This window comes from Salarias fasciatus (genome assembly GCF_902148845.1).
Source record: "Salarias fasciatus chromosome 7 unlocalized genomic scaffold, fSalaFa1.1 super_scaffold_4, whole genome shotgun sequence".
Classification (NCBI taxonomy): Eukaryota; Metazoa; Chordata; class Actinopteri; order Blenniiformes; family Blenniidae; genus Salarias; species Salarias fasciatus.
The window spans coordinates 25,447,533-25,471,796 of NW_021941229.1; the positions used below are offsets into that span (position 1 = coordinate 25,447,533).

General features: G+C 45.1%; 1 protein-coding gene across 3 annotated transcripts in view; it reads left to right on the forward strand.

The window, feature by feature from the left end:
- fubp3 (far upstream element (FUSE) binding protein 3) overlaps positions 1 to 17,723 on the forward strand; it is a 28,348-nt gene extending 10,625 nt beyond the window's left edge. For 2 of the 3 annotated variants that reach the window (XM_030085305.1, XM_030085307.1), the window contains exons 2-19: positions 100 to 211; positions 2,690 to 2,723; positions 4,251 to 4,300; positions 4,467 to 4,538; positions 5,097 to 5,154; positions 5,260 to 5,422; positions 5,777 to 5,875; positions 6,047 to 6,151; positions 6,456 to 6,558; positions 6,715 to 6,815; positions 8,199 to 8,319; positions 12,898 to 13,058; positions 13,341 to 13,414; positions 13,502 to 13,578; positions 14,677 to 14,737; positions 14,963 to 15,005; positions 15,123 to 15,250; positions 16,059 to 17,723. In XM_030085305.1, coding sequence (XP_029941165.1) covers positions 100 to 211; positions 2,690 to 2,723; positions 4,251 to 4,300; positions 4,467 to 4,538; positions 5,097 to 5,154; positions 5,260 to 5,422; positions 5,777 to 5,875; positions 6,047 to 6,151; positions 6,456 to 6,558; positions 6,715 to 6,815; positions 8,199 to 8,319; positions 12,898 to 13,058; positions 13,341 to 13,414; positions 13,502 to 13,578; positions 14,677 to 14,737; positions 14,963 to 15,005; positions 15,123 to 15,250; positions 16,059 to 16,095 — 1,599 coding nt within the window. In that variant the 3' untranslated portion in view covers positions 16,096 to 17,723. Of the gene's footprint in view, positions 1 to 99; positions 212 to 2,689; positions 2,724 to 4,250; positions 4,301 to 4,466; positions 4,539 to 5,096; positions 5,155 to 5,259; positions 5,423 to 5,776; positions 5,876 to 6,046; positions 6,152 to 6,455; positions 6,559 to 6,714; positions 6,816 to 8,198; positions 8,320 to 12,897; positions 13,059 to 13,340; positions 13,415 to 13,501; positions 13,579 to 14,676; positions 14,738 to 14,954; positions 15,006 to 15,122; positions 15,251 to 16,058 lie in introns of all 3 variants that reach the window. The other variant, XM_030085306.1, reaches the window with a different exon arrangement.
- The last annotated feature ends 6,541 nt before the right edge of the window (positions 17,724 to 24,264 follow it).

A 24,264-nucleotide genomic window follows, 5' to 3' on the forward strand; every position in this document is an offset into this window, starting at 1 on the left:
TGACATGAAGGCGGGGGTGTGTGTGTGTGTGTGTGTCCGGGGAGAGGAGAGTGTATCATCCACTCGGTTTCCACCTGACCTGCTGTGTTGTGCTTCCAGATGGCAGCCAAGATGGGAGGGGACCAGATGCCCAACATGAACAGTTCATCTCCAGTCATAGACGCCTCCTTGTATGGCTTCGGAGGCCAGAAACGTTCTCTAGACAATGGAGGTGGGCCTTCTCTCTCTCTCTCTCTCTCTCTCTCTCTCTCCCTCACACACACACACACACACACACACACACACGCAGTTCTGTTGATCATTATTTTGTCATGAAAGCTCCATATATTCCGTTTCCTCATTCAGTTTTCCTCTTCCCTCTCACTTTGTTTGCTCGCAGTAATAAAAATGAATAGTTCTACTCATGTAAATTAGATTGGGGGATTCTGCACTTTCTTCTCCAGCCAACCAAATGCATTTCTCCAGAGCAAGAGCGTCAAACTCTGCCAGACCAGTGTAGTAGCATTATATTCTATAAATAACTAGAACTGTGAATCTCACTTCTCTTCATACAACAGAGTATTATTATTATTATAGGAGTTTGTATTTATTGAACAATCCATTCACAACACAGAACACACATAAAAGTTCAGTGAACTGCAGTGTCAGTTCATCATTTACTCCATTTATGTTTTACCATTTACAGATCACAGTGGATTTTCCTGCATGCGTCTTATTTACAACTTCAAAGGCAGTAAAAAGTAGAACAGAAATACTGGATTTATCCCAGATTGAAATTCTTGTAGCGTAGTTCCACACAGAATAAATAACATAAAAGTCAAAATGTCAGACAGAATAAAGTGAAATAATTAATGATAGAAATGGATATAGATGAGCTAAGCTTTAAAACATGGTAGGCTAGACTCTACATGGAGATAAAGGAATGTATTTGACTTTCAAAATTAAGACAAAGCTCATGATGATGTAGATGTCTCTTTTCTCTTTTTACTCCGGACTGACGTCTGTGGCGTCTAATAAAGGAATGAAGCACTCACTGATATTTGACTGTTTTTAGCGCTTCCATCATGAGGAAACAGCAGATGAGTTAAATATCACACTGTGGAGTTGGGTTTCCACACGTCTTTCTGTCGCTCTGCCACTGGGACCAACACACACTCCTGATTTACATTACAGCATATTTAAATCCAGACTGAACCATCGAGGATTTAATTTAATTTCCAGCCTACAGAGGTTTAAATCAGGAGACTCACTGGTGTGTAAGTTCAAATGTCGTCATGTCGGTGAAATAATCACTGCAGCAACTCAACACAGCGAGGTAAACAACGGTCACGCCGCGCTTCCTCAAACCTTGTGACAAATAGGGTCAATATGCGGTTTAGAATAACCATGATAATGTGGTTTATAATGGAGGCTGATTATCACACAGTTCGTGTGTTTTAGTCATGAGTTGTGCCTCGTCTGATTCATCCAGGTTGGAGGAATCTCAGTGCGAATTCAGTCTGATCACGTGTCTCTGAAAACACTCTGGTCCCGAACCAAGCGGCTTCATCGGATCACGCTGTTCGCCACATGAGGCGAGCTCGTCTGGCCGGGTTTCAGTTCGCGTTGAGATTCGACCAATAGTCACTTTTCACTCATTTAAAATTTCATCATCACATGAAAACAATTTACTCATTGATTCAACCGTTTTGTGATCTGGATGTTGCTCATATTCAAATCAGATGTTTAGTAACAACAAAATTCTGATTTCAGCACCACTTTATCATTACAGCAGGTAGAGGGTCTAATAGAGAACAATAAAACCGACACAGGTTTAGGTGGTGGTCAGCTTGAAGACGTCTTTAGAATGATATCGTACTGCTCCACATGATTACTTTACGCAGTGTTTTTCAGGGGGAGCTGTGCAGGTTTGATCTGTTTTGTATTCGCAGAGTGGAAGGAAAAGTCATTTATCCCGTCTTGCTCTTATCTTGTCACCGTTGTTTGTATAATAGTCCAGGCCTGAATCCATGAATAGGAAAATTGTAGCGGTTTGGGTTTGCCGGCACTCTGATTGTTCGCAACAATTTGTCCTCAGTATTTCCGAGTCAAGGTTGTCTCGCGGTGACTAACGGAAATTGTATCCGTGCCGCGTTGCACTCTGCATTTAATTATCACGCGAGTATACAAATGGCCGAGGCCGACGCCGCTCGGTCCCGTCCTCGCGCGGCGTCGGCGCGCCTCCCTTTTTTATATTCATAGCCGTTCCATTCTCCGGCGTTAACCCCGTCGCTTTTCCACAAGAAGTGAAATCAGAGCAAACAGCCAGAAAATTGATTGAACCTGCGAGATATCAGCTCAGGTGTTGACGTCCGCGGCGGCGCATCCTCCAGTGACCCTGCAGGACCCTTGCTCGGCGCTACCTGTCAAAATGCAATTCAGGAGCAGCAGTCGGTGACCCGTCAGCCGCCGATTGAAGCGCTCACTCATCCGCCGGCGGGCCTGATTTCCATGCTAGTGAAAGCCCCCCGCTGTGGGTCGGGCACAAACACGGAGGAGCGGCAGGGCCGCGTCCATCTGCCGCCGTCCTCCTCGCCGCCCGTCGCTTCAGCAGACGCCACAAATAATCCCAGCTCTCACCAAAAAAAAACCTGCTCTCACATTATTGGTAACATGCTAATTCTGCCTGTTTTCTCCCTTTATCTGTCAGTGGGGAACCATCTGGGTGCAATGGTACATCAAAGGTAAGCAGAAAACACTCCGACACACTTTAAGGTGCATTTTAATGCCTTTATCTGGAGAGACTGCGAGTGTAAAACTCAAAATATATAATTACACCATGAAATTACACCATGAAGAGGCAGCATCACAAATCGCCATTCAGTTGAAAAGTATGATTTTTCTTAACTGAACATGTCTAAGATTAATCTACGTTTAAATACTATCCGGACTCCTTCCCCTTTTCCTTTTTTGAGAAACATACAAAATTCAGTGCTTACAAGCATTAGGTAAATGCAGTGTGTTCGCCCATGTTTTGCTCCAACAAAGCCGGATCCTGCCACACTGTCACTGTGCCGTTCATTCATCAAACATGACGTACACAGACAAATAAAATGTATTTAGTAAGAAGAAAATGGAAAACAAAGTCCTGTGATATTTAATTGAACAGGGGAAAAATGGAAGTGAAATAAAGTCATAGACTGTGGTCGTCGTCACAGAACTGCAACATCGACAGCGTCCATTTTTTCAGTGTGCACGTAACGTAAAACCTCTAAGCAGAGCCTTCTGTAGTGAGCTTCCTCTGTCAGGTGATGCATAAGGTCTTTAAGCCACTGTTGAAACGCTGGTGAGTGTTTCCCTTTATTAAAAGCCGCAAATAAAAACATTTTCTGACAAACATTTTTATCATTGAATAGTTGATTTCTACTACATATAACCTGAAAAGCATTAGAGTTCTTTCTGCACTTTCCCATATTTCTACAGTTCTAACGGGTCAACGCTTGGCTGCTGTGAGGTTATTTGTTCGGCTGCCACAGGTTTTCTGAAGCACTTCACTGCTTTTTACTTCACCTCCTCACCAGTTAATAAGAAATCTGACTCTTTAGTCTCTGTGTATTTATTCTCTGAATGTATTTATTTCCCCTGACCAATTCGTTGCGCTGTAGATACAAGACATATGTAGCTCTGTTTAGTTTCTCTTCCAGCCTAATATTGGAGAACCTTTAATGAATCCCCTTAAAACAAAGAATCCAACGGGAAAACGGAGCCGTGTTCACTGTGAACTAGTTTTCTCCCTTTTATTGTCTCACTTCTGTCCTACCTGAACCTTCAATATGTGGCATGTAACGTGCAAACAGCCATAAAAGCAACGTTGACTAACTACAAACTCTACAGTAGCAGCCGGTAGCGATGAAGTTAAGTTGCCAGATTTCATTCGTGCAACATAAACCGCAGTTTTTATGCTCGGCCACATTTTATATTCAAGTTTATGAACTCTCACATGGAAAAGAACACCTTTTTTTTATTGGCTTCAAAGTTTATTTTGATGGGATGAGAAAATGTGTTTTGGACATGAGGACTGCAGAGCTCGATCACTACAAAAAGAAAACCATGGTTCATTTTTTTTAAAGAACGATCCAAAACGCCGAGTGATTTTTCCAGATTGATAACGACAGCTGTAGCGATCGCAGCTCTGTTTGTGAAGCGGTCTGCATGAATTGAATTGAGACTAAAGGGCAGGCCGGTATTGATCGGGTCCCGGTGTCTTGCAGGGCTCTCACAACAGAAGACTTCAAAGTGCCTGATAAGATGGTGGGATTCAGTAAGTCGCCCTCGTCTTCATTACCGTCTGTATTAATCTTCCACATGTAATCATCACTATTGACTTTCTGCTCAGTTTTCGGGTCACTGCCCGGGACCTCGGGCTCAATTCAGAGAAAGAAGGCTTAATCCAGGCTATTTGTCCCCCCCCCCTCCTCTTCTCTCAGTCATTGGAAAAGGTGGAGAGCAGATCTCAAGAATTCAGCTGGAATCGGGCTGTAAGATCCAGATCGCCTCAGGTAAAAGCAGACTTCAGTCAGAACGCACTCTGTCATTTTTCTGTGACAGGTTTTTAAATATTTTCTCCCTCTGGGTTGAAAAGGGGGAGAAGACATTTGTTGATGAAGCTTTGCTGACAGAACTCTCAAAATGGCGCGGAAGTTGAGCAAAGCTTTAGAAATATTGAAGCTAATCTGCTGGTTGGGCTCAGCGGCCCTCTGTGACGATACGCACCGCTAAGCCGCGCATTAAAATGCCGTATGATCGGGATCCTGAACACTCCGGGTCTCTCCACAGCGCTCACTGCATGCCAGTGCGTTCCTGTGAATATCTGGATTCTGATGGTCTGAAAATGAGAAGTAATCCTCTAAAGTGGAAGATTGTTAAAGTGGGATTGTTACATTCACATCGTAGAGTTTTGAAAGAGATGTCTGTTTACAGAAACAAGGGAAAACAATGTAGTTAGCATTCCAGGCCACTAGTTGGCGCTGTTGTTTAATAAAACCACACACAGAGAGAACAGTGCGCTGTATGGACAGGATGGCGTGCAGCGTCTCACGGCGCCGTCTCTCTCGCAGACAGCGGCGGCATGCTGGACCGGCCCTGCACTCTGACCGGGAGCCCCGAGAACATCGAGTAAGTCCCCTCGCCTCGCTGGGACACAGGCGTCCCGCCGTCCCCACGGGGACCGCGGGGCCCCCCGCCCGCCCGGCAGCGCGGTGACGGCGCGTCTCGTTGCAGGCAGGCCAAGCGGCTGCTGAGCGAGATCGTGGAGCAGTGCCGCTACGGCCCCGGCTTCCACAGCGACATGGACGGCAACAGCTCCATCCAGCAGATCCTCATCCCCGCCAACAAGGTCGGCCTGGTCATCGGCAAGGGAGGAGAGACCATCAAACAGCTGCAGGTCCGCCTGGAGGCTGCACACACACACACACACACACACACACAGGGATTAACATCTGGAATGGGATTTAACTGAAACATCTGTTTTAATGTCACGTTTGGTGCTTCTGTTTTGCAGACCTGTGACGTTTAGTTATCCTCGATGTAAACATTAAGCTGCACCTAAGTTCTCGCAGTTCTTCGATAAACGGCGTCCGGGGTTTCCCCCGGCGCGGGCGTCCAGTACTTTGTAGAAAACGAAACCTGTCCTTTCAGATGTGACAGAATTGAAGCCCTCGGGAGCGAGCGGTGTTTTTCGGGCCCCAGGTAACTCTGTGCCGGTTGTTTGTGCCGCTGTCTGATTGTGCCGCTGCAGGAGAGAACGGGAGTGCAGATGATAATGATCCAGGATGACCCCATGCCCACCGGAGCAGACAAGCCCCTGAGAATCACTGGGGATCCCCACAAAGTCCAGGTCGGCGTGTGAGCAGCTCACCCTGTGCCGCTGCCTTTTTCTCTTTACACTCAATTTTACACATTTTATGCCGTCTCTGTTCAGCCGGAAGACTCTCGAAAAGACACTTTAGCCTCGTTTCACATGCCGAGTTGTGTTTTTACGGACGTTTCCCCAACTTTTTCGTTGCAGCAAGCCCGTGAACTGGTGGTGAAGCTCATCCGTGACAAAGACCAGGGAGACTTCAGAGCCGGCAGATCCGACTTTGGATCCAAGATGGGAGGGAGCAGCCTGGATGTGAGAAAACCTCATTTATCTGTCTGTTCAGGCAGAGCCGTGAAACACGTTCGAGATCCGGTTTGACACAAGTTCAAATACCACAACACTTCCACCTCATCACCAGCGTTCAGCCTTTTCTCTTCACTCACATTGATCAGTCACCTCATGTTAATAAAACATGGCGTCACAGGTCAGAAAAACTCCAAAATGAGAATTGGAGTTGTTGGCTTGAATTCAGAACTCCTCTGTAACCTTCGCTAAGCGAGCCCGGCGTGATGGACGAGCAGCCGTTTGACCGGCGCCTCTCGGGGTCTCTGTCCAGGTGGTCGTGCCGAGGTTTGCCGTCGGCATCATCATCGGCAGAAACGGTGAGATGATCAAGAAGATTCAGAACGACGCCGGCGTCAGGATCCAGTTCAAGCAAGGTGCGTCTCCAGCTGACGCAATCATGCAAAACAAAAAGACACTGGCTGTTCGTTCATCAGAAAATAAAGAAACTCAAAACGCCGCTTTATTTTGCACTTTAAACCTGTGAAGTGTGGCTGTAGTGAAGGCTGAAAGCCGTTTCCTGTTTCCCTCAGACGACGGCGTCAGCCCTGACCGCGTCGCTCAGGTGATGGGACAGCCCGACCACTGCCACCACGCGGTCCACCTCATCAACGAGCTGGTCCAGACCGCCCAGGTGAGCCGCAGCTCCCGCGCCGCCGTCAGAGGGTTAGGACACAAACAACACGGGGATCCGACAGCTGTGTCTCCAGCAGCACGCGTACTTCACATACCGAGAAACAGAACGCTCGGTAGATGTAAGAATTTGTCTCTTACACAACAGGTCTGAGTCCACGCCCACAGTGTGGCTGTGAACAGTGCACCTGAACAAACTTGATCCACTGGAAAGGAAAGAACACTCAGTTTGTAAACTGAAACGGACTCGTCAAACGTACTGAAAAAAAAAAAAAGAATGAAAATAAAAGGCGAGGAGCCAAGTGAAGCTTGGTGACGCTTGGTTTCTGTGTAGACGATAGAAACACTGCTGCACATCACAGCTTCTGCTCATGCTCAGTAGATGGACAATAACGATGTTCTCCACCAGAGTCTCAGGACTCCCGGTCCAGATCCTCCTGGTTGTGGTTCTGGTCCAGATCCTCCTGGATTTGGTAGTTTTAGAGGTGGCAGTCACCGTGTGTGTGTGTTATTAAAACAACAAACGGCTCCAAGTCGTGGCCCGTATGCTGACTTTCCGGTGTGTGTCGTTGTAGATTTTGAAACTTGTTCTGAAATAAAACCACAAGCGGTGCCTTTTCACTGAGCAGTTGTGGTTTCGGTGGGATCTCCAGCTCCTTCATCACAGGTGTTGATCGACAAAAGCACAAAATCTGCGTCAGACTGCAGTTTTTTTAATGTCCCCTGTCAGCCGTTGTTCAGGTTTTCATCGTGGTGTTATTTCTGCTGTGTTTCTCCTCGTTTCGCGCCCAGCCCTTCTATTATTACTGAAATCACATAAATTGCTGAGACTACAGAGAAAAGTTTGATGTTGAAAGGATGGGCTGTATTTTACCGCTTAAAATGAAGAAAACGATTCTCTGATTTGTTTTTGCCCTTTGATGAGTTTATTAGGAAAATAGTACAACACAGGAAAGTTCCTCCCACAGAAGCTGTTATGAATGAAAGACTGAAAAGGTTAAATAGTGAGTGTAACTCTGAGAGCTTTTACACAATAGAGCTGTTTCTAATGAGTCAGTGTTTTTGTTTGTCATGAGGATTTTCAGAGAAAACAAACAGGATTGATTTATCCGACCTTTAGTACCTTCAGTAAGAGTCACACTCGCCTTGTGGAGCAGAAGGTTAAACCGAGGAAATCAAAATGTTCTGGAGAGGTTTTAACAAGCTGGTGAAGCTTGTTGAATGTTTTTGTGACAAATGTATTTGATTGTTTATCTGTGTAGCACCAGTGAAATGCAGTGTTACTAGAAATAGATAAAATGCCGCAGTAGCTGAGGAGGTGACCCCGGTGCGACCTGTGGCCTCCAGGATGTTTAACGTCGGGCTGTTTTCTTCGTCCCTACAGGAGCGAGATGGATTCGGAGGCGCGATGGGGCGCCGGGGACGAGGCGACTGCAGCATGGGGGGCCTGCAGGAGGTGACCTACGCCGTGCCTGCCGATAAGTGCGGCCTGGTGATCGGCAAAGGTAAAGAGCTTCTCGAACAGAGCCGCGCCAAAGTTAGCGTGCAGTTCAGCAGCGGCTCGCCGCTGCACGGGTTTCTGTTGGAACTGCTGCGGCCGCGTCCCTCAGCACCGTGTCTGAAGGCGCACCTCCTCTCAGCCCGGTCCGCGTTTGTTTAATGAAAACCTGAAGCGTGCAGGACGGCGAGGAAGAGGATGAGACGCCTCCTGAATGAGTGTTAAAACAGCGACTCGGTAATAGCTGAAGTTTCAGGGAACTTGTTGCATCCACTGTTGATAAAAACAGTTGAGTCGTTGGCTCTGAAAGTCTGATCCTCCTGTTTCCTGGTGGAGAAGCGCTTCATTTGTCCTGAACTGACTCCTTCCTGCTGACAGCAGCTTCATCTTTTCCACTGTGAAGTCGTCTGATTCACACTGGCAGCCTGAAATCCAGCCTCACTTCCTTTTCTCAAAACAGTTTGTGTTCCTCCTGACTCTGCATGCAGTTGAAACACACTCGGCTTTAATGATGCGTTGACTTCCTGGTAGGGCTGGGCGATACCGCCAAAAAATTAAATCTCAATTATTATTATTTTATTTTATTTTTCTGCTTGCAATCCCATAAACGATTTTAATCGATTTTTTTTCTTTGTAAAGAAGCACAATTAAACATTTTTTCAAAAATGTGATCTTTTATTGAATGCCAAAACATCAGCATTTAATTATATAGGCAATATAGTTATTACTGAGGTCATTTTAACAAAAACACTTGCATGGGCACTGCAGTGAAATAAAGAAATAAAAGGAAAACTGGAGGAAAAAATAAACAATTTATAAAAAAAAAAATAAATAAATAAAATCCCACACAGATCAAATTTAAGCGTCGACAAAACACGCGACTTAAAGCGACACTAAGGAACTTTCAGTTTTCGTTGATTTTGGCGACGCCAGTGGACAACAGCGGTAGTGTTTTGCCTGAAGGAATACCACAGTTCCCATGAGACCTAGCGCGTGGCGTCGTAAAATGCTGCTCCCGGTGGCGTGCTGTCGGACTGAACTCGCCTTCATTTGTTTCCAGGGAGGGAAAGAAAACATTAAACTCGTTGTTGAGATTAAATTTTTTTCACATTGATTGGAAAAAAATAAAATGGAATTAATCGAATTAATTGGATATATCGCCCCGCTCCACTTCCTGGGTGTTGAAGGGCGATGGACTGATCGTCACAGGAAATCATGTATGGATGAAAAGCTCAGCCACATGGCTTCCAGAGTCTGTGGATGTCTGCAGCTCTGCCTGATCAAAAATGTCTTTTAATGTATTTGTATTAAATGTTATTTATATGAATTTACTAGAATTACAAAAAAAACCTTCATATAATGCATCGAGCAGTATATATACCAGTCAATAAATAAAGTTCTGTCAGTGAGTCGTTTGTGAAATCGTTCAAATGTTTAAATTTAAAAAAAAAAAAAGATGACTCGGCTCAAAATGTATGTTTCATTAAAACTGACTTTATGTTGAGAAGTTAGTTATTTTTTATGCAGTAATTGTTTGATTTTGTGAAAATAGACATTTAATGCTACAACACAACATAAAACTCTTTAAAGTTTAGATTTAAAGGTTGTCTTTGTGGTTTTACTGATCCGACCCCGCTGTGTTTAACACCGCCGTCCTAAACAGTCCAGAAACGTTTGCCTGCTGGTGAAGTATTGTTCTGAAGACTTGTACTGCAGACAGAAACGTTCCATGGTTTGAACCGGTTTGGAATCTGTTGCCGTGTTTTTATTTGGCTTGAGTTGGCCTCTCTTAGTGTGACGAACGGCGTGTTTATCAGGATGAGGCGTCGAGTCGAGCTGACAAACGGCAGCCTTAATAAGAGCGTATCCAACCTGCCAGATTGCGGTTTTTTTTTTTTTTTTTCTTTCTTTCCTGTGCTAATAAGTTGAAGGCGGCCTGGTGTGCCGCCGCGGCGTGGAGCTGAGTGACCACCCTCCCTTTCTCTGGCCGGGCCTCATGTATACAGCACAAGTGGCATTCATTGGCTTCACTAAGGGCTTAATGACGGGGATAATGCGTGTAATGTGACATTAATTGTTAAAGGTGCATAATAACAGCCCTCAATCATGTGGAAGGCTGCCTGGCATCTAATGAGGCTCTTTCAGGCCGATAGAGTGCAGCGAGCGGCTGAATGGGACGAATTAGCTTATTGGCTATTCATGCCCACTCTATTGCCAGCTATTTAAAAGTCATTGACCATTGCATTGGAAGGCGCTCCGTGAGTGTGTGTGTGTGTCGTATGTTGGCATGCGTGTTGCTTGTGTGTGTGTGTGTGTGTGTGTGTGTGTGTGTGTGTGTGTGTGTGTGTGTGTGTGTGTGCGCGCAGCGGTGGGCGGGTCGACGGGGGCCTCTTTACCTAAGATAAAAACATGGCAATAGAAATGTCAAGTGGCTTTTGTGCATGTAGTGGGGCGAGGGAAACAAATAAACCAGGGCGTAGCGGCGCTCCCCCCCCCCTTCTCTGCCCCCCCACTCCCCCCCCCCTCGCAGCATTAGCATATGAAATGGGCCAATATGGTGGAGATGGCGGTGGGTCTGGGTGCTGTCAGCCGCCCCTTAAAGGGCGCCGTGATTAATATCTTTACGATGCCATATGCAGCCCACTGGCCCTCTGTTCTGACCCCGCGCGCACACACACACACACACACACACACACACACAGTCAGTCACACGGAGCTTGATGAATCAAGCCACCCACCAACCTGCTCAGACTTCAGTACAGATTCAGAAAGAGAGCCGACAATCCTCCACAAACTGTTTTTATTTCAAGCCTCAGTCGAAGGCCAGTTCATCTGGTTTTTGATTTAGTAGAATATTATGGGTTACAGCTTATGACAGATTAGCAGTCCGCAAAGATATGAAAACACAGATTTGATATTTTCAAATAGAGATAATGAAAACAGATGGTGTTGAACATATTTACACGTGTTGCACAAAAGCGGCGTAGCTTTGCCACTTATTTCCTGGTTGTTTCTGGTTTTCCACGCAGCCTCCATCAGTGAGACGCTGAAGCTCAATCGACCCATTTAAACCCAGTGTCGGTTTTAATTACTCCTTCAACACTGTGGAAATTAGATGCATTGTAATGAACTGACGGCCTTTCAGACAGTCCCTGATGTAACGTTTGCCCCGTTTCTGCAAAGTCTGAAGTGAAAACGCTTCGTTTTTGCATGTTTGTTTCAGACAAGTCTCACATAAACAGGGTAACTTTCTGAAAATGACGTCTGCTCACTGCGTGGTTTTTGCCGTTTCCATGGAGACATGCCAGCCAGTTCACGGGTTGAACATGCGCAGCAGCAGCTTCTCTGCCGTCAACACGGAGCCTCGGTCTGTTATTTTACCAGACGTGGTCTCGTTATGCTTTTACCATTTATCGCCAAGTTTTCTTTAGTCCAGAAAATACGGTCAGACTGAAGTAAAACCCAACAGACCAGCTGAAGATGAACTTTTCCAGTTAAATAGAGGAATGGGATCAGAGCGAGACTAAGAACCGTGGTCTCCATGTGACGCTGTGTAGCTTAATGTTTTTCGTCCCTTTCCGCCCCTGGAGGGCTCGTTTTACTTTGCGCCACCAGCGGCGGCTAACCGGTCCCCCGGCTTCGGCCTGAATGCCGTCACCAGTTGCACTTTTGTGTCCGCCTCCTTTTCTCCTGCTCACTAAACCAGTCCCATTAATAAGGCCCGTATTATCTGCGGCCGCCGCGGCCCAGTCCATGAAGTGAATAGCCGGGTCTTCATTGCTCTCTGCCGTCTGACCAGCAGAGCTCATAATGGCTTCATTAAGGCAGAAGTTTCATTTGGTTGACAAAGGCTTAATGGCCCGTGAGCAGTCTGCTGGCAGCGGGGAGCGGCCGACCGGAGCAGCGGGCCTTTCTGACGAGCGTTTTCATTCCGGGGTCAGCCGGGGTCATCGCAGTGTCAGCCACAAGTGAACAAATGTGTAATTGATGTTGGGACGGCCCCGGTGTGTCCCCCCCCCCCCCGGGAAGCTCCCCCAGCGTCCCCACACGGGACGACACCGAGTCCGGAAAGAAAAGGCTAAAGGAGACAAACGATATCCCAGAAGGAGGATACGCTTCAATTTCGGCCCCTTTTCTGCTGCCAGCGATGTTTCATTTCTCCCTGCTGGTGTAACTGCCCTCCCCACACGTCGGGAAGCTGGCATCCCATGCAGGGGGCGAGGGGGGGGTCGATGTCTCCTTTTGTTTCCCGATTTTCACGGACCCTACCAGAGAATGGTGGATATGTGGCCGGACACATGCCGCGGTTTTCATAACGCGGCTCAGAGACGAGAACGTCGCAGCGTATGGACGACGAGGCTCGCTGAGTTCCAGGCTCTCCGCCACACGGTTTCCCTCGGAATTAATAACGAGGTGGAAGTCGGGTCGCTTTGAGCGTCGACTGTAATGTTTAGTTTAAAGGTCGGGGGGGCGTCTGCGTCGGCCGGGTTCCAGAGAGCTGCAGACGCTCCGCAGTGCGTTTCTTCATCCCGCAGAGCTCATCGACCGATGGGTTGATTGAAATGAGCGTTTTGTGCCTCCTCAGGTGGGGAAACCATCAAGAACATCAAAGAGCAGTCGCGCGCCCACGTGGAGCTGCAGAGGAACCCGCCGCCCAACACCGACCCCAACGTGCGCATCTTCTCCATCCGCGGAACCCCGCAGCAGCTCGAGAAGGCGCGCCAGCTGATCGATGAGAGGATTGGGGTAGGTGGTCCGGCCCCTCCCCCCTCCGGCCCCCTCCGGCCCCCCCCCGCCCCGCAGAGCCATTGTCTGGCCTGATATTCATGAGCGCACATGTCAGAGCGGGGCGAGCCGGGCCGCCCCGGTCCCGGTGGCCGGCAGGGTGTCACCAGAGGTTAAACGTGAAGAATCCATCAAATGGACTTAATGGAGTGCACCAGCGCTCGGCCCTGACCTCTGACCTTGCCTGTTGGCTCCCTTTTTAAAGACAAGTGTGGTCTCTGACTGGCCTCCTCTTCCCTTCAGGGTCCAGGCATGGGGGGCAACAGCAGCTTCAGCATGAATCCCTACAACCAAGGACCAGCCACTCCTCCCCAGCAGTGAGCGCCGCCGCCGCCGCCGCCGCTCTGTCTTTAACCCTGCAGCAGTAGAGACTGTGAGACTGACGGTGCTGGTCTTGGTTTCAGTGGGCCGCAGACCTTCATGCCTGGAGGGTGGGGGACAACCTTCCAGATATGGCAACCTCAAGGACAGCAGGACCACAGTAAGTCCACCAATCAGAGAGAGAGAATAGATTCATTAAAGGTCTGACAAAGAGGGGAAGATCAGGCAGGTGGGAGGGGCCAGAGCGTCACTCTGAACTACACCAGGAAGTGGCGTTTGATGATGAATCACCTTAACATCTCCTCCAGACATGAAGTTAACACACTGCATGTTCTGGATTGGAGATGACGACACTTTCCACTCTCCAGTCCCCGTTCATACAATCCTGACTTCAGCCATCCAGGTTAAAACAGCTGATTTCACAGAGTGGTAACAAACCGGCAGCAGTGTTCAGAGTTTTGTGGCTGAATGCAAAATCCCCTGTTTTCAGTTTCAGTCTTAAATTAACACAGGAGTTGATCTCCTGTCACTTCTGTACTTGAAGGTTTCGTCTCACAGCAGATCATTTAGTGTGGAGTGATAAAAATGACGAGGTGAGACAAAGTAAACATGTCCGATCAGTCCCAGCCTGAGGTTAAAACCAGCCGGTTACATTTAAAGAAAAAAGACTGTTTGGCACACATTCAAATTACTTACAAAAACAGTAAACATTAAATCTTGAAAACGGATGTTTCCTCCTGACATTTCTCTGGGGGGAAATATTGAAGTTGAACCTCCTAAAGCAGGGGGGTCAAACATAAGGCCCGTGGCCTCCTGTCCTGAAGCATCATTCACTTCATGAACTGTTTCGGACAATAGAGGAGCTTAAAATTGCAATTATTTGGCTCATAAAGATATAAAGACAGCAAAAGAGAATATTATTTAAACATAAAGTATGAGCCTGTGTGAACAAATCACATATTACATAAAAGTAGGATTTTTTTTAATTCTAAGTGATTATTACAGGATTTTTTAAATCTGTTTTGATCATTTCCACTGATTATACCAACGTTTCATGACTGCTTCTCCCTTCAATGATTACATGCAGTGATTTAAAAAAAAAAAAAAAAAGCGTATTGTACATGTGCGTGTTTTCTTCTGGAAGTGCGGCAGACTCTCCCTGCGGCGAACCGCCACCTTCCTGGCTGTCGGAGGAGGTGGAAATGAGGCGTCCAGAAAGCCGCGATCGCTCTCACCGAGGCCGTTTATCTGCTTTCAGGTCACAATGGATCCCAGACGGGCCAGATGGACTGGGAGCAGTATTACAAAAAGTTAGGCAAGTGTCGCTGGAGAACAAAAGAATATTTACCCTGCAGCTCATTCAGCGCTCCCTCATCCGCAGCAGATCTTCTAATCTCGCCACTAAACTGCTGCAGAGTGAAACCCTCCAGGAAGTTACTGCTTCTATCAGCCATACATCATGCAGCTCATATTTTCTGTGTATTTCTGGAGTTTGAGTTTCTTAAGAGTTTAAATGGTTCTTTATTTTAATTCCAGGTCAGCAGAACCAGGCCCAGAGTAATGCTCCCGAATACAACAAAGCCTGGGGTGAGTTACATAAAACACGTTATTTCTGATCATAAGATTATTTTTTTCAGCTGAAACTTTGATCAGGAACAGATTTTTCCTTGATGAGCTGTTTGGTTCTTGTTGCCTCGCCTTCAGGCCAGACCGCTGGTCCCGGATCTCAGCAGACCTCCAATCCCGACTACAACGCCTGGGTTGACTTCTACAGACAGCCGATGGCCTTCTTCAACCAGGGCGCTCAGCAGACACAAGCCCCGGGCCTTCAGGTGACGCACGCACACACTCGCATCTTCATTCTGCCGACGCTCATTTCTGGTGAAAACCCTCCACGAGCGACAAGTTGGTCCATAAGATGTTAAACTGACCTTCCGCCTGTAGTGATCGTTATTATTTTATCTATGGACTGGATTATTGTGTCACTAGCAGCATCTCTGTCCAGTGGCGACGCTGTATTGATCTGAAACTCCTCAGAGGAAATCAGTTTTGATCAGGCAGCAGCAGGAAACAGCAGCAGGGCAGAGCCTGGGGGGCCTGGGGACCGGGTTGTCATGGAAACAAGACGCTACCGTTACCACCCTGCTCTGCCGCCATAGAAACATGACGCTCTGGTTATGTGCTGTGTTGTCATGGCAACGCAACTTCACATCATTGTCGCATGAGGTTGTCATGGAAATATGACACCACACTGGCCTCCGTGCTCTGTCGTCATGGAAACGTGACACTACCTGTCGTGAAGCTCGCTTGTTGTGGAAACACGATCTTTCCCACGTCGATGCACTCTGTCGTCGTGGAAACATGAGTCTTCCTAGTCGAACTGTTGTCATGGAAACGTGATGTAACCAAAGTCAGGCTCTGTCGTCATGGAAACATGACGCCGCCCATATTCACTGAACTTGCAGTGCCTTGGCGGTTCAGGGAGAAGCCTTCTCTGCGCGTGTGTAGTGAGTTTGGGTTTTTCCGGAAGCGGCGGGTGGCGGTCCGGTGGCGGTCCGGTGGCGGTCCGGTGGGTGTCGGTGTGTCGTGCGCCTGTCTGTCGGGTGAGCCACACTGTAAACGACTGTCTCTGCCCCGCAGGATCATTAGAGAAGACGCCCGGCGGCCGCAGACTTGAATCACTGAGGATGAAAACGAGCCTTCCACCGGAGGGCTGCTCTAGATTTACAACGCCTTGAAGACTTTTTTTCTTAGTGAGAAACACTAGCTGTAGAATGACTTATATGATAAAGTAATATTTCTAAAAAAAAAAAATCAGGAAACATTTATTTGTTACTAAATGCTTATGTACACTGTTATTTTGGATAGACAGTATCTGGGATCCCTTTTCGGACTTGAGATAGAGCTGCTTCGTTTTGTTTTTTGGTTTTTTCTATATTTCCTGTTCTGACTCAGATTGTAACCGCCAAAATGAACCCGAGAGTTGTAACATTTCAAAAGGCAATATGATCTATTTTTTCTAGTTCTGTCGAAATGAAACCATGATTATGCGCTTAGCAGTCTTGAATACGTCTTTGTTTTTTGTTGGGTTTTTTTTTTTTTTTGTCATGTCATAAGATGTTTAAAAAGCGTTTTTTTTTTTTTTTTTTTTCCTTTTACATAATTCAGTGAAATGAAACTGTGATGTTTTGTTACAGGAAATGTATTTTTTTTTCTTTGTTACAAGGTTTAAAACTACCAGATTCACGTCAGCCAGTGGCAATAGTTTCTAATTTAATTCCTCTTGTGCATTGTATGCTGTTTTTTCATTGTCATTTTATTGTGCTCTGGTTTAAAATGAAAGGTGCAATATCTTATTTCACTTTTGAAACAAAGATGGGTTCTCTAATATTTTTAACTTGTAGTTTTAAGCTGATTTTTTTTTTCTTCTTCTTCCAATGAAAATGTCATGGATAATTTATTACAGTGATATGAGATGATAGGATTTAGGGGGATGTTGCAACTAGCTTTGTTTTGCCTTTGCTACCTTGTAAAACTATGTATATATGCTCATATTTGACTGTTAATTTAAAATAATGTTTCATATATATATAAATACACTTATATGAAAGGTTTTCCCGCGATCGGTGTTGCAGGAAAATTGTCCCTCTTTTTTTTTTTTTTTTTTTCCTGTTTTCATACTGAAAAATGTTCAAAGATTGTGAATGTGTGATTTGAAATTTGATGTTGCATCTTGTTATGAAGAAAAAAAAAACAAGTGGTAGATTTCTTCTTCTTTTTTTCCTTTCGTTCCGCGTGTTCCGTGTCTCGGTCGGTTATTCAAGACTGCTAAGCTTCTGTAATTCGTACCTGTGTAATAATTGATGTAGTATTTTTATGTTTTAAGTATTATGATCAACACGAGAGAAGAAAATCGAGCGAGAGAGAGAGAGAGAAACGGTCTTATTTGGTACCTCCCAGTTTTCTCCGCCGCCCCGGGTCCTCGCGGGGCGGCGCCGGACTCAGTCCAATGCTAATATCCTTTTTAATTAATTTTTTTTTTTTTTATTTCCTTGTGTGATCTAATATAAATGCTATAAATGATGCATCTTTATGGAAAATGATTCTGGTATTAACGTCATTTCTTAATGAAAAGGGATATAATTTGAAGATGTCTAATTATGGTGTTTGTTTTCGCCTCCCGTTCTGTGTACAGTTAACCTTGTATTAAAAACATCCAGACTACCTTGATTGTGTACTCGTTAAGCTGATTTTCTGTTGGACGGACTTTAGAAACGTTTGGATGTCTTTTGTTGTACTCTGATAAAAACGTGAGTTTGAAGCTTTCCCACAGCTCTATTTGTGTGTGTGTGTGTGTGTGTGTGTGCGTGCGCGCGGGTGTGCGTGCGTGCATGTGTGTGTGTGGATAAATACTAACAGATGATACGTAGAGGATTTAGGCCAAATGTATGTTTTCGATGTTTTATAAGCAGAAAGTCTATATTTTCTATAGTCTATTGCCAGTTCTCAAATTCCCAATAAATTTTCCGCAAGCCTCACTTGTGGTCGAGTTCTACTCTGGTTAAGTTTTTAATGTTAAGCGCAGCACGTTTCACACCCTCCACACCCGACGAGACTCTGTCACACACAGTCCAGATAGTCCAGAGCGATAAAATATCACCTCTAAATTTAAGCTTTCAAGGTTTTTCTTCATGTAAATTATAAAGATGTACAGATTTTCACTGTTTTTGGTCTAACAGTCTCAACATAAGCCAGTTTAAATCAAACCTTCCACAAACTATGTCAAAACTTTTCCAGCTGTTGCATTCTGGGTATTTCTGCTGGCATGGCTTTGAGGCTAATGCTAAAGCAGCGCTGCTCTCTCAAGTGCAGGGTTTTTTCCACCGTTTAACTTTTTTTTTTTAAGTTTGACCATTTGCTTTATGGTTTGTCCAGATTGGAGTCTCTTGCGGTCCACTTTTTGGACCACGGGCATTATGTTGGACACCCCTGCTGTCCAATGTGCTTGAGGGTTCTGCATTTAAAGGGAACCTTTAACCCTTAAAGCTCCTCAGTAAAGTCTGATTTGTGTTGAAGGATGTTGTAAACTTTAGTTGCTCTATTCCAGCACAACTGAACCACCGTCTCTCCTGAAAAGTGGCAAAAAACTGAGTGAAATCACCTACATCTCTATTTCTACTTTAAAAAAAAAAGTTGATCTGAAGATACTGTTGCTCGTTTTAAAACTACGAATCACAGCAAAGTGTGTCGGGTGCAAAGTCGTCACTACACTTAACCTCAAACTTGACTTCATTATTTCAAAGATAACCTCCAGTTTCAGTTAAAGGCATATTCGAGGATTCTCCGCCGATTTCGTACAACATGACCTATTTGCCAGTTTTGGAGCACTGCGCATGCGCGGCTCCCTCCGCATGAGGACGGTCGGGAGCGCGCACGTCAGCCGCAAGTCAGTTTGTTTACATCCGCGCAGCTGCAGCATCGTCTTTCCGCAGAGGATTAAAACACATTTGTAGTCATGTCGGACTCTTCTTCCAATCATACATAAGAATTCGATCCGTAAAGTAGATTCTTACGTGTTTATGCAACAGAAACACGTCTGAATGGGATCATCAGCAGGTCACCTGTCCAGCAGAAACTTCCCCTCGTCCTGATCAGTCCTAAATCCCTTTGTGCTTTGAATGTCCGCCGCCTGGTAAAGGAATCTCCCAGTAAAACACGCGTTTTGCCTTCTTTTCTGTGGCCTCTCTTCTCTCCTCTGCCATCTCAATGTTCTTTTTTTGTGGCTAGCCACTGATAGCTCCCGCTGCATGTCACTTCCTAAACAATGCTCTGCGCATGCGCGGCTCGAAACCGGAGCGCGCACAGAGTTGGCGACTCGACATGATACGTCATCACGCAAACACGTTCCCACGTTGATTGACATTATGACTGCCCAGTCACGAGCTGGAACCAGACAGTTCTGATTGGTTCTGAGGATCCTCCAGTAAGATGTGCTGTTTACCAGGATACATTGATTCAATAGAAGTATTTAGACTTGATATGAGGCACTTTTTGCAAAACCTTGTTTTGAGAAGCTTTCAAACAACGAGGTTTGTGCTTTTTTTTTTATACCTGAAAATTTATTTCTAGCAATAATTAACTCAATATTCTCACATTTCCTTCATTTTCTCATTATGTAGGATTGAAAAAAAGAAATTAAAGTTCCTGAATATGATCAGAAGGCTTGAATGTTTTAATCTGGTGACAAAGTCTACACAAGTGAAATTTCCCTCAACACATTTTTCCCATATTCACAGAATTTTCTTCTTCTGTTTACCCTTTTCTGTTTTATTCTTTTAGCTTAAACCAAATAAAAAGCTCCAGTGTCTCAGTGTTTTAGAAGAAGTGATGTTTTCTCTCATTTTCATCCACAAAGAAAAAATAAAATGAGAAGAGAAGAGAGAAGTTGAGATTCACTGAAAGTTTTGCATAGAAGGTGTAAAAAAGTCTTTTAAATTTCTTTCAGTTTATTTTAGTTTGTAAAAAGGATGTAATTATTCCAGCAGCTCATCATAAGGTGAGTTATTGTTGGCTTTTAAAGAACAGCCCTGGAACTTCCATATATCTGACTTTTACATGTCGACTTTCTCTGCTTGACTTTGTGCTTTTAATTTGAAAGTTTCTCGAGCTGTTAGAATATTTCAAAAGTTGTGATGTTTTCACCAGAAGTCATGATTGAGTGTCAGTTTTTATTAAATTACTTCCTACACTACAGAGGGAAGAATAGAGAAGTTAATCTTTCTCCAAGTTTAAACTGAAACTTTCATTTATTTGAGATTCAGTCAGAATAAAACAAACTGAAAATCTGAATGTTTTAAGATTTTTTTGTCTTTAAGCTTGAAAGAAAAAAAAACGTTCTTTTATATTAGAAGATTGTGATGTTAATCATCTCATCAGAAGAATCTCAACCTGCTGCTCCTTCAGGCGCTCCTCCTCCTCCTCCTCCTCTTCCTCCTCCTCCTCTTCCTCCTCTTCCTCCTCCTCCTCCTCCAGCTTTGTCTAACTTCAGCAGGAAGCTGCTGGCTGCAGACCTGTCCAGCCCCCTGTCCAGTCCCCCTGTTCGAGTCCGGGCTTTGCTGCAGTGCAGCTCTTGATGCTGATCCTGCTGCTGCCTGCAGGTTCTCCTCCAGGAGGTGAGGAGGAAGAGGAGCAGGTGCAGAGCAGACTAAAGTCTCCTCATGTTCTCCAGTCAGGTTCTCCTCTCCAGCTCTTTGATCATTTCCTGATCAAAGTTATAAATGAACACAAATAATCCATTTTAAAGCTCGTTTCAGGAACAGGTGTGAAGGTCTCTGAATGGCGCCAGTTCATGTTTCTATTAATGATTTCATTAAAAAACTGATTTGATTTTCCTTCATTGCATTCATGAGTTTCAATTGATCGGCTGAGTATTTTGATATTTTGATGTATTTCAAACAGTCAGTATTGTATTTTTCTCTTCTAAAGCTTTATTTCACATAGAAATAACAAAATGAAAAAAAAAATTAAGAACAAAATCAACCCCGTGCAAGAAATAGAAGATACAGGATCTGCGGTGAAAATCGTTTATTTTTTTTATTTTTATTTTTTTAAGGATGTCTATAAAGAAAAAATAACTTCATATTCAGGATGTTGTCTCCTCTCCTCAGTAACAGTCATGTTTTTTGACCTCAGGCAGACCCAAATCATTCAGAAATTCCAGAATAAGCGTCTGGGAGACTCGCTGTTATTTCACCGGATTTACTGGAATTAAAATCTGCATCATTAAATCTGATGGACAATTTTTACCGTTTTATTTTGGTGTCAATTTTTTCCCTTTATTTGAAGTAATGCTGGCGGTGTTCTTCATCGTCACATGTTCCTCAGACATTTTGTCTTTTTTTTTTTTTTTTTTTTTTACTTCTGTGTTTGGTTTTGTTATTCTGGGTTGTTAAGAGTTTACAGATAATCTGAGATCGGTCCGTTAAAGGGAGCAGTGTTTTGTTGGCGTTTGGTGTGTGTGTGTGTGTGTGTGTGTGTGTGTGTGTGTGTGTGTGTGTGTGTGTGTGTGTGTGTGTGTGTGTGTGTGTGTGTGTGTGTGTGTGTGTGTGTGTGTGTGTGTGTGTGTGTGTGTGTGTGTGTGTGTGTGTGTGTGTGTGTGTGTGCGCGCGTGTGTGTGTGCGCGCGCGCGCGCGCGGACCTATGACCTCTCCTTCATTCATTCACTCATTGATATTTTAGTGTTTATTCGGAAAATGTCAAATTTCTAGATTTTCTCGTTTTTTTCTTCATATTTTTAAAACGTGGTTGAATTTTCTCCTTTATTAACAGTAAAAGAAGAAACAGCAGCAAACAGCTCTGTTTGATAACATCGCATTACTTTTCTAACTGTCCTTCAGAATCAGGATTCTTCTCAGAAATGCTCGCGCGTGTTGCATTTATTTATTTATTTATTCTTGTGTTGATTTTTTCCCATTAAATTGATTGAACCCTCTTTTTTTAACTCATTATTTTTGCTTTGGGACGTTTTTAACCCGTTTCCTTGCTGTGTGGATTCAGACCCACACGCACCTCCACCTCCTGCAGCAGGTGTCCCGGCCTCCGCCCCCCCCCCCCCCCCCCCCGCCCCCAGCCCCCCTCCACCCCCCGGCCGTCCCGTGCGGGGGGGCGGGGCTGCGCCTCCTCTCACCTTTGCAACAGATAAGCCGATCTGCGGCATCCTGCACACTGCGGCAGCACCTTAATCTGTTTTTAATGACGGAGCGGGGCGACGCGGGGCCTCCCTGGGGACCGCGCGCCGCCGCGGCGCCCCCGCTGCGCGCACCGACCGCAGCCGCTCCCCGCAACAAAGTCCGTGTGTGTGTGTGTCTGTGTGTGTGTGTGTCTGTGTGTGTGTGATTTTCTGCGACAGGCCTAAAAAGATTACTTAGACATTTTTAAGTAGTTTTATTATTATTATTATCACCCCACCCCCCCCCCCCCCCCACTCCGCGCCTTTTCATTATCGCGCACCAAAGAATTAAAAAAACGACGCTCTTTAGAATGAGAAACGTGAAAAAGTAATCCCCGCTTTGAATAAATGCGCACTTATTTATTCATTTAAATGTTTGCGTCTGTTCTAAATACGTGTCTTCTCTCCTGATGAGCGTAAAACTCTCCCATTTACCCGCAAACAAACGCTTTTCTTTGATAGGTTTCCCACCAGCTCTTTGAAATCCAACAATTACCGCAGTCTTTGTGCAATAATTGTCAATCATCCACATTAAATTGATAAGCTTTAAATGGACAGAATAAAAGCTTAAATTGTTTTACAATGGAACGGCTAAGCGGGATGATTCGCCGCGGCTGACATGCCCGCGGCTTTACCAGCTCCGCATAATGCCATAGGTTAATGCATAAATAAGCAAATCAAATCCATGCGTTACCCCAATTCAATTCATTTAATTCCTCTTTAATAAAGGCGCGGCCCACCCCCCTGTCCCCGCCATTTACCTCGGATTTGTGCGCTGAATGCTATAAATGTAAATCAATCTAGATGAGAAAGAGTCGCATTGAAAGAGCGCAGAAATTTCATCTGGGAAAAGGAGACAAACGTAGGAGGGGCCCGCTCATAAAAAGCAGCTGTTTCACAGTAATCTTTTTTCGTGCCCTGTCACTCACCTTTTCCTTTTCACTATCTCTGCTGCTCTTGGGGGGGGAGAGAGGGGGGAGAGAGGAAAAAATTAAAGAAACACACTCTCCGCTATTGTGTTTACGAGCCATATCTTCTTTCTCCGTCTGACTGCGCAGCGCAGCGCTGGTCCGGAGAAAGAGGGGGAAAAAGAAAGAGAGAGAGAGAGAGAGAAGGAGAGCAGCAACTTGGCCGGTTTTTCTCGGACAATCCCCTTGTAGTTGCAGCAGTGAAAAGAGGAGTGCATGGATGTCAAATTGCCCTCAAAACACCATGAAAGATTGATTTGCAGCACTTTTCAGGGCCCTGACATTACTTGGAGGGGCGCTGAATGGGAAACCTGTGAGCCGGGGATGGAATAAAGATGTCCTCTCTGCTGGAAAAGAAGGAAAACTGCCCATTTAGCCGCAGTCCATCAAGCCCGAAAAATAGGCGAGAGAGGAAAAAACAGAGAGGAGCCGGCGAAGAAAAGGGCCGTATATATACTCATCTAAACGTGGCCACAATGCCGCGGGGGCTCCGAACAGCCATGAATATTAAACCGCTTACCTCAACAAGGGCTTGAAAAAGTGCAGCACGTCAAAGCAGCTTTGCATTTCTTTTTCTTTTTTTCTTTCTTTTTTCTTTCTTTTTTTTTTGCATGTGAACAAAGCTGCAAAGTAAGAAAAAAACCTGCTTGTTTCCATTATTTGGTGATTCCCGCGCTAACTCCTCACAAAAAAATTAATATTAGCGGCGCATGAATACGAAATGCATGAGAAAAAAATAAACCCGCAACTCCCAGACTCAATGACCCACTTCTGCTGCAGCAAAACGGCTTCTTTTAACTGATTTAATTTATTTATTTCATCCTTTTTAGAATTAACTTGTCAGAAACAGTGGGTTTGAATTACAGCGTGCGTAAATTTACCGTCCAAAAAAAAAGAAAAGAAAGAAAAAAGCGAGGATTTGAGGTGAATTGGTGCCTGTAATTTGTTTGGATGTTCACAGAGACTTCTGGGCTCCCTTAGTGATTAATCTTTAGAGAGAATGGACGAGTCACCTTCAGCTATTTGTTTTTACGACCTTCGTGCGCCTTTACGCACGTTTCAGCCGCAGATTATTGGAAACTTTCCCGTTTCTTTGGTCTAAAAACGAACAAATAAGTCAGAAGCCACTCGAGATACTCGCAACTTTCAT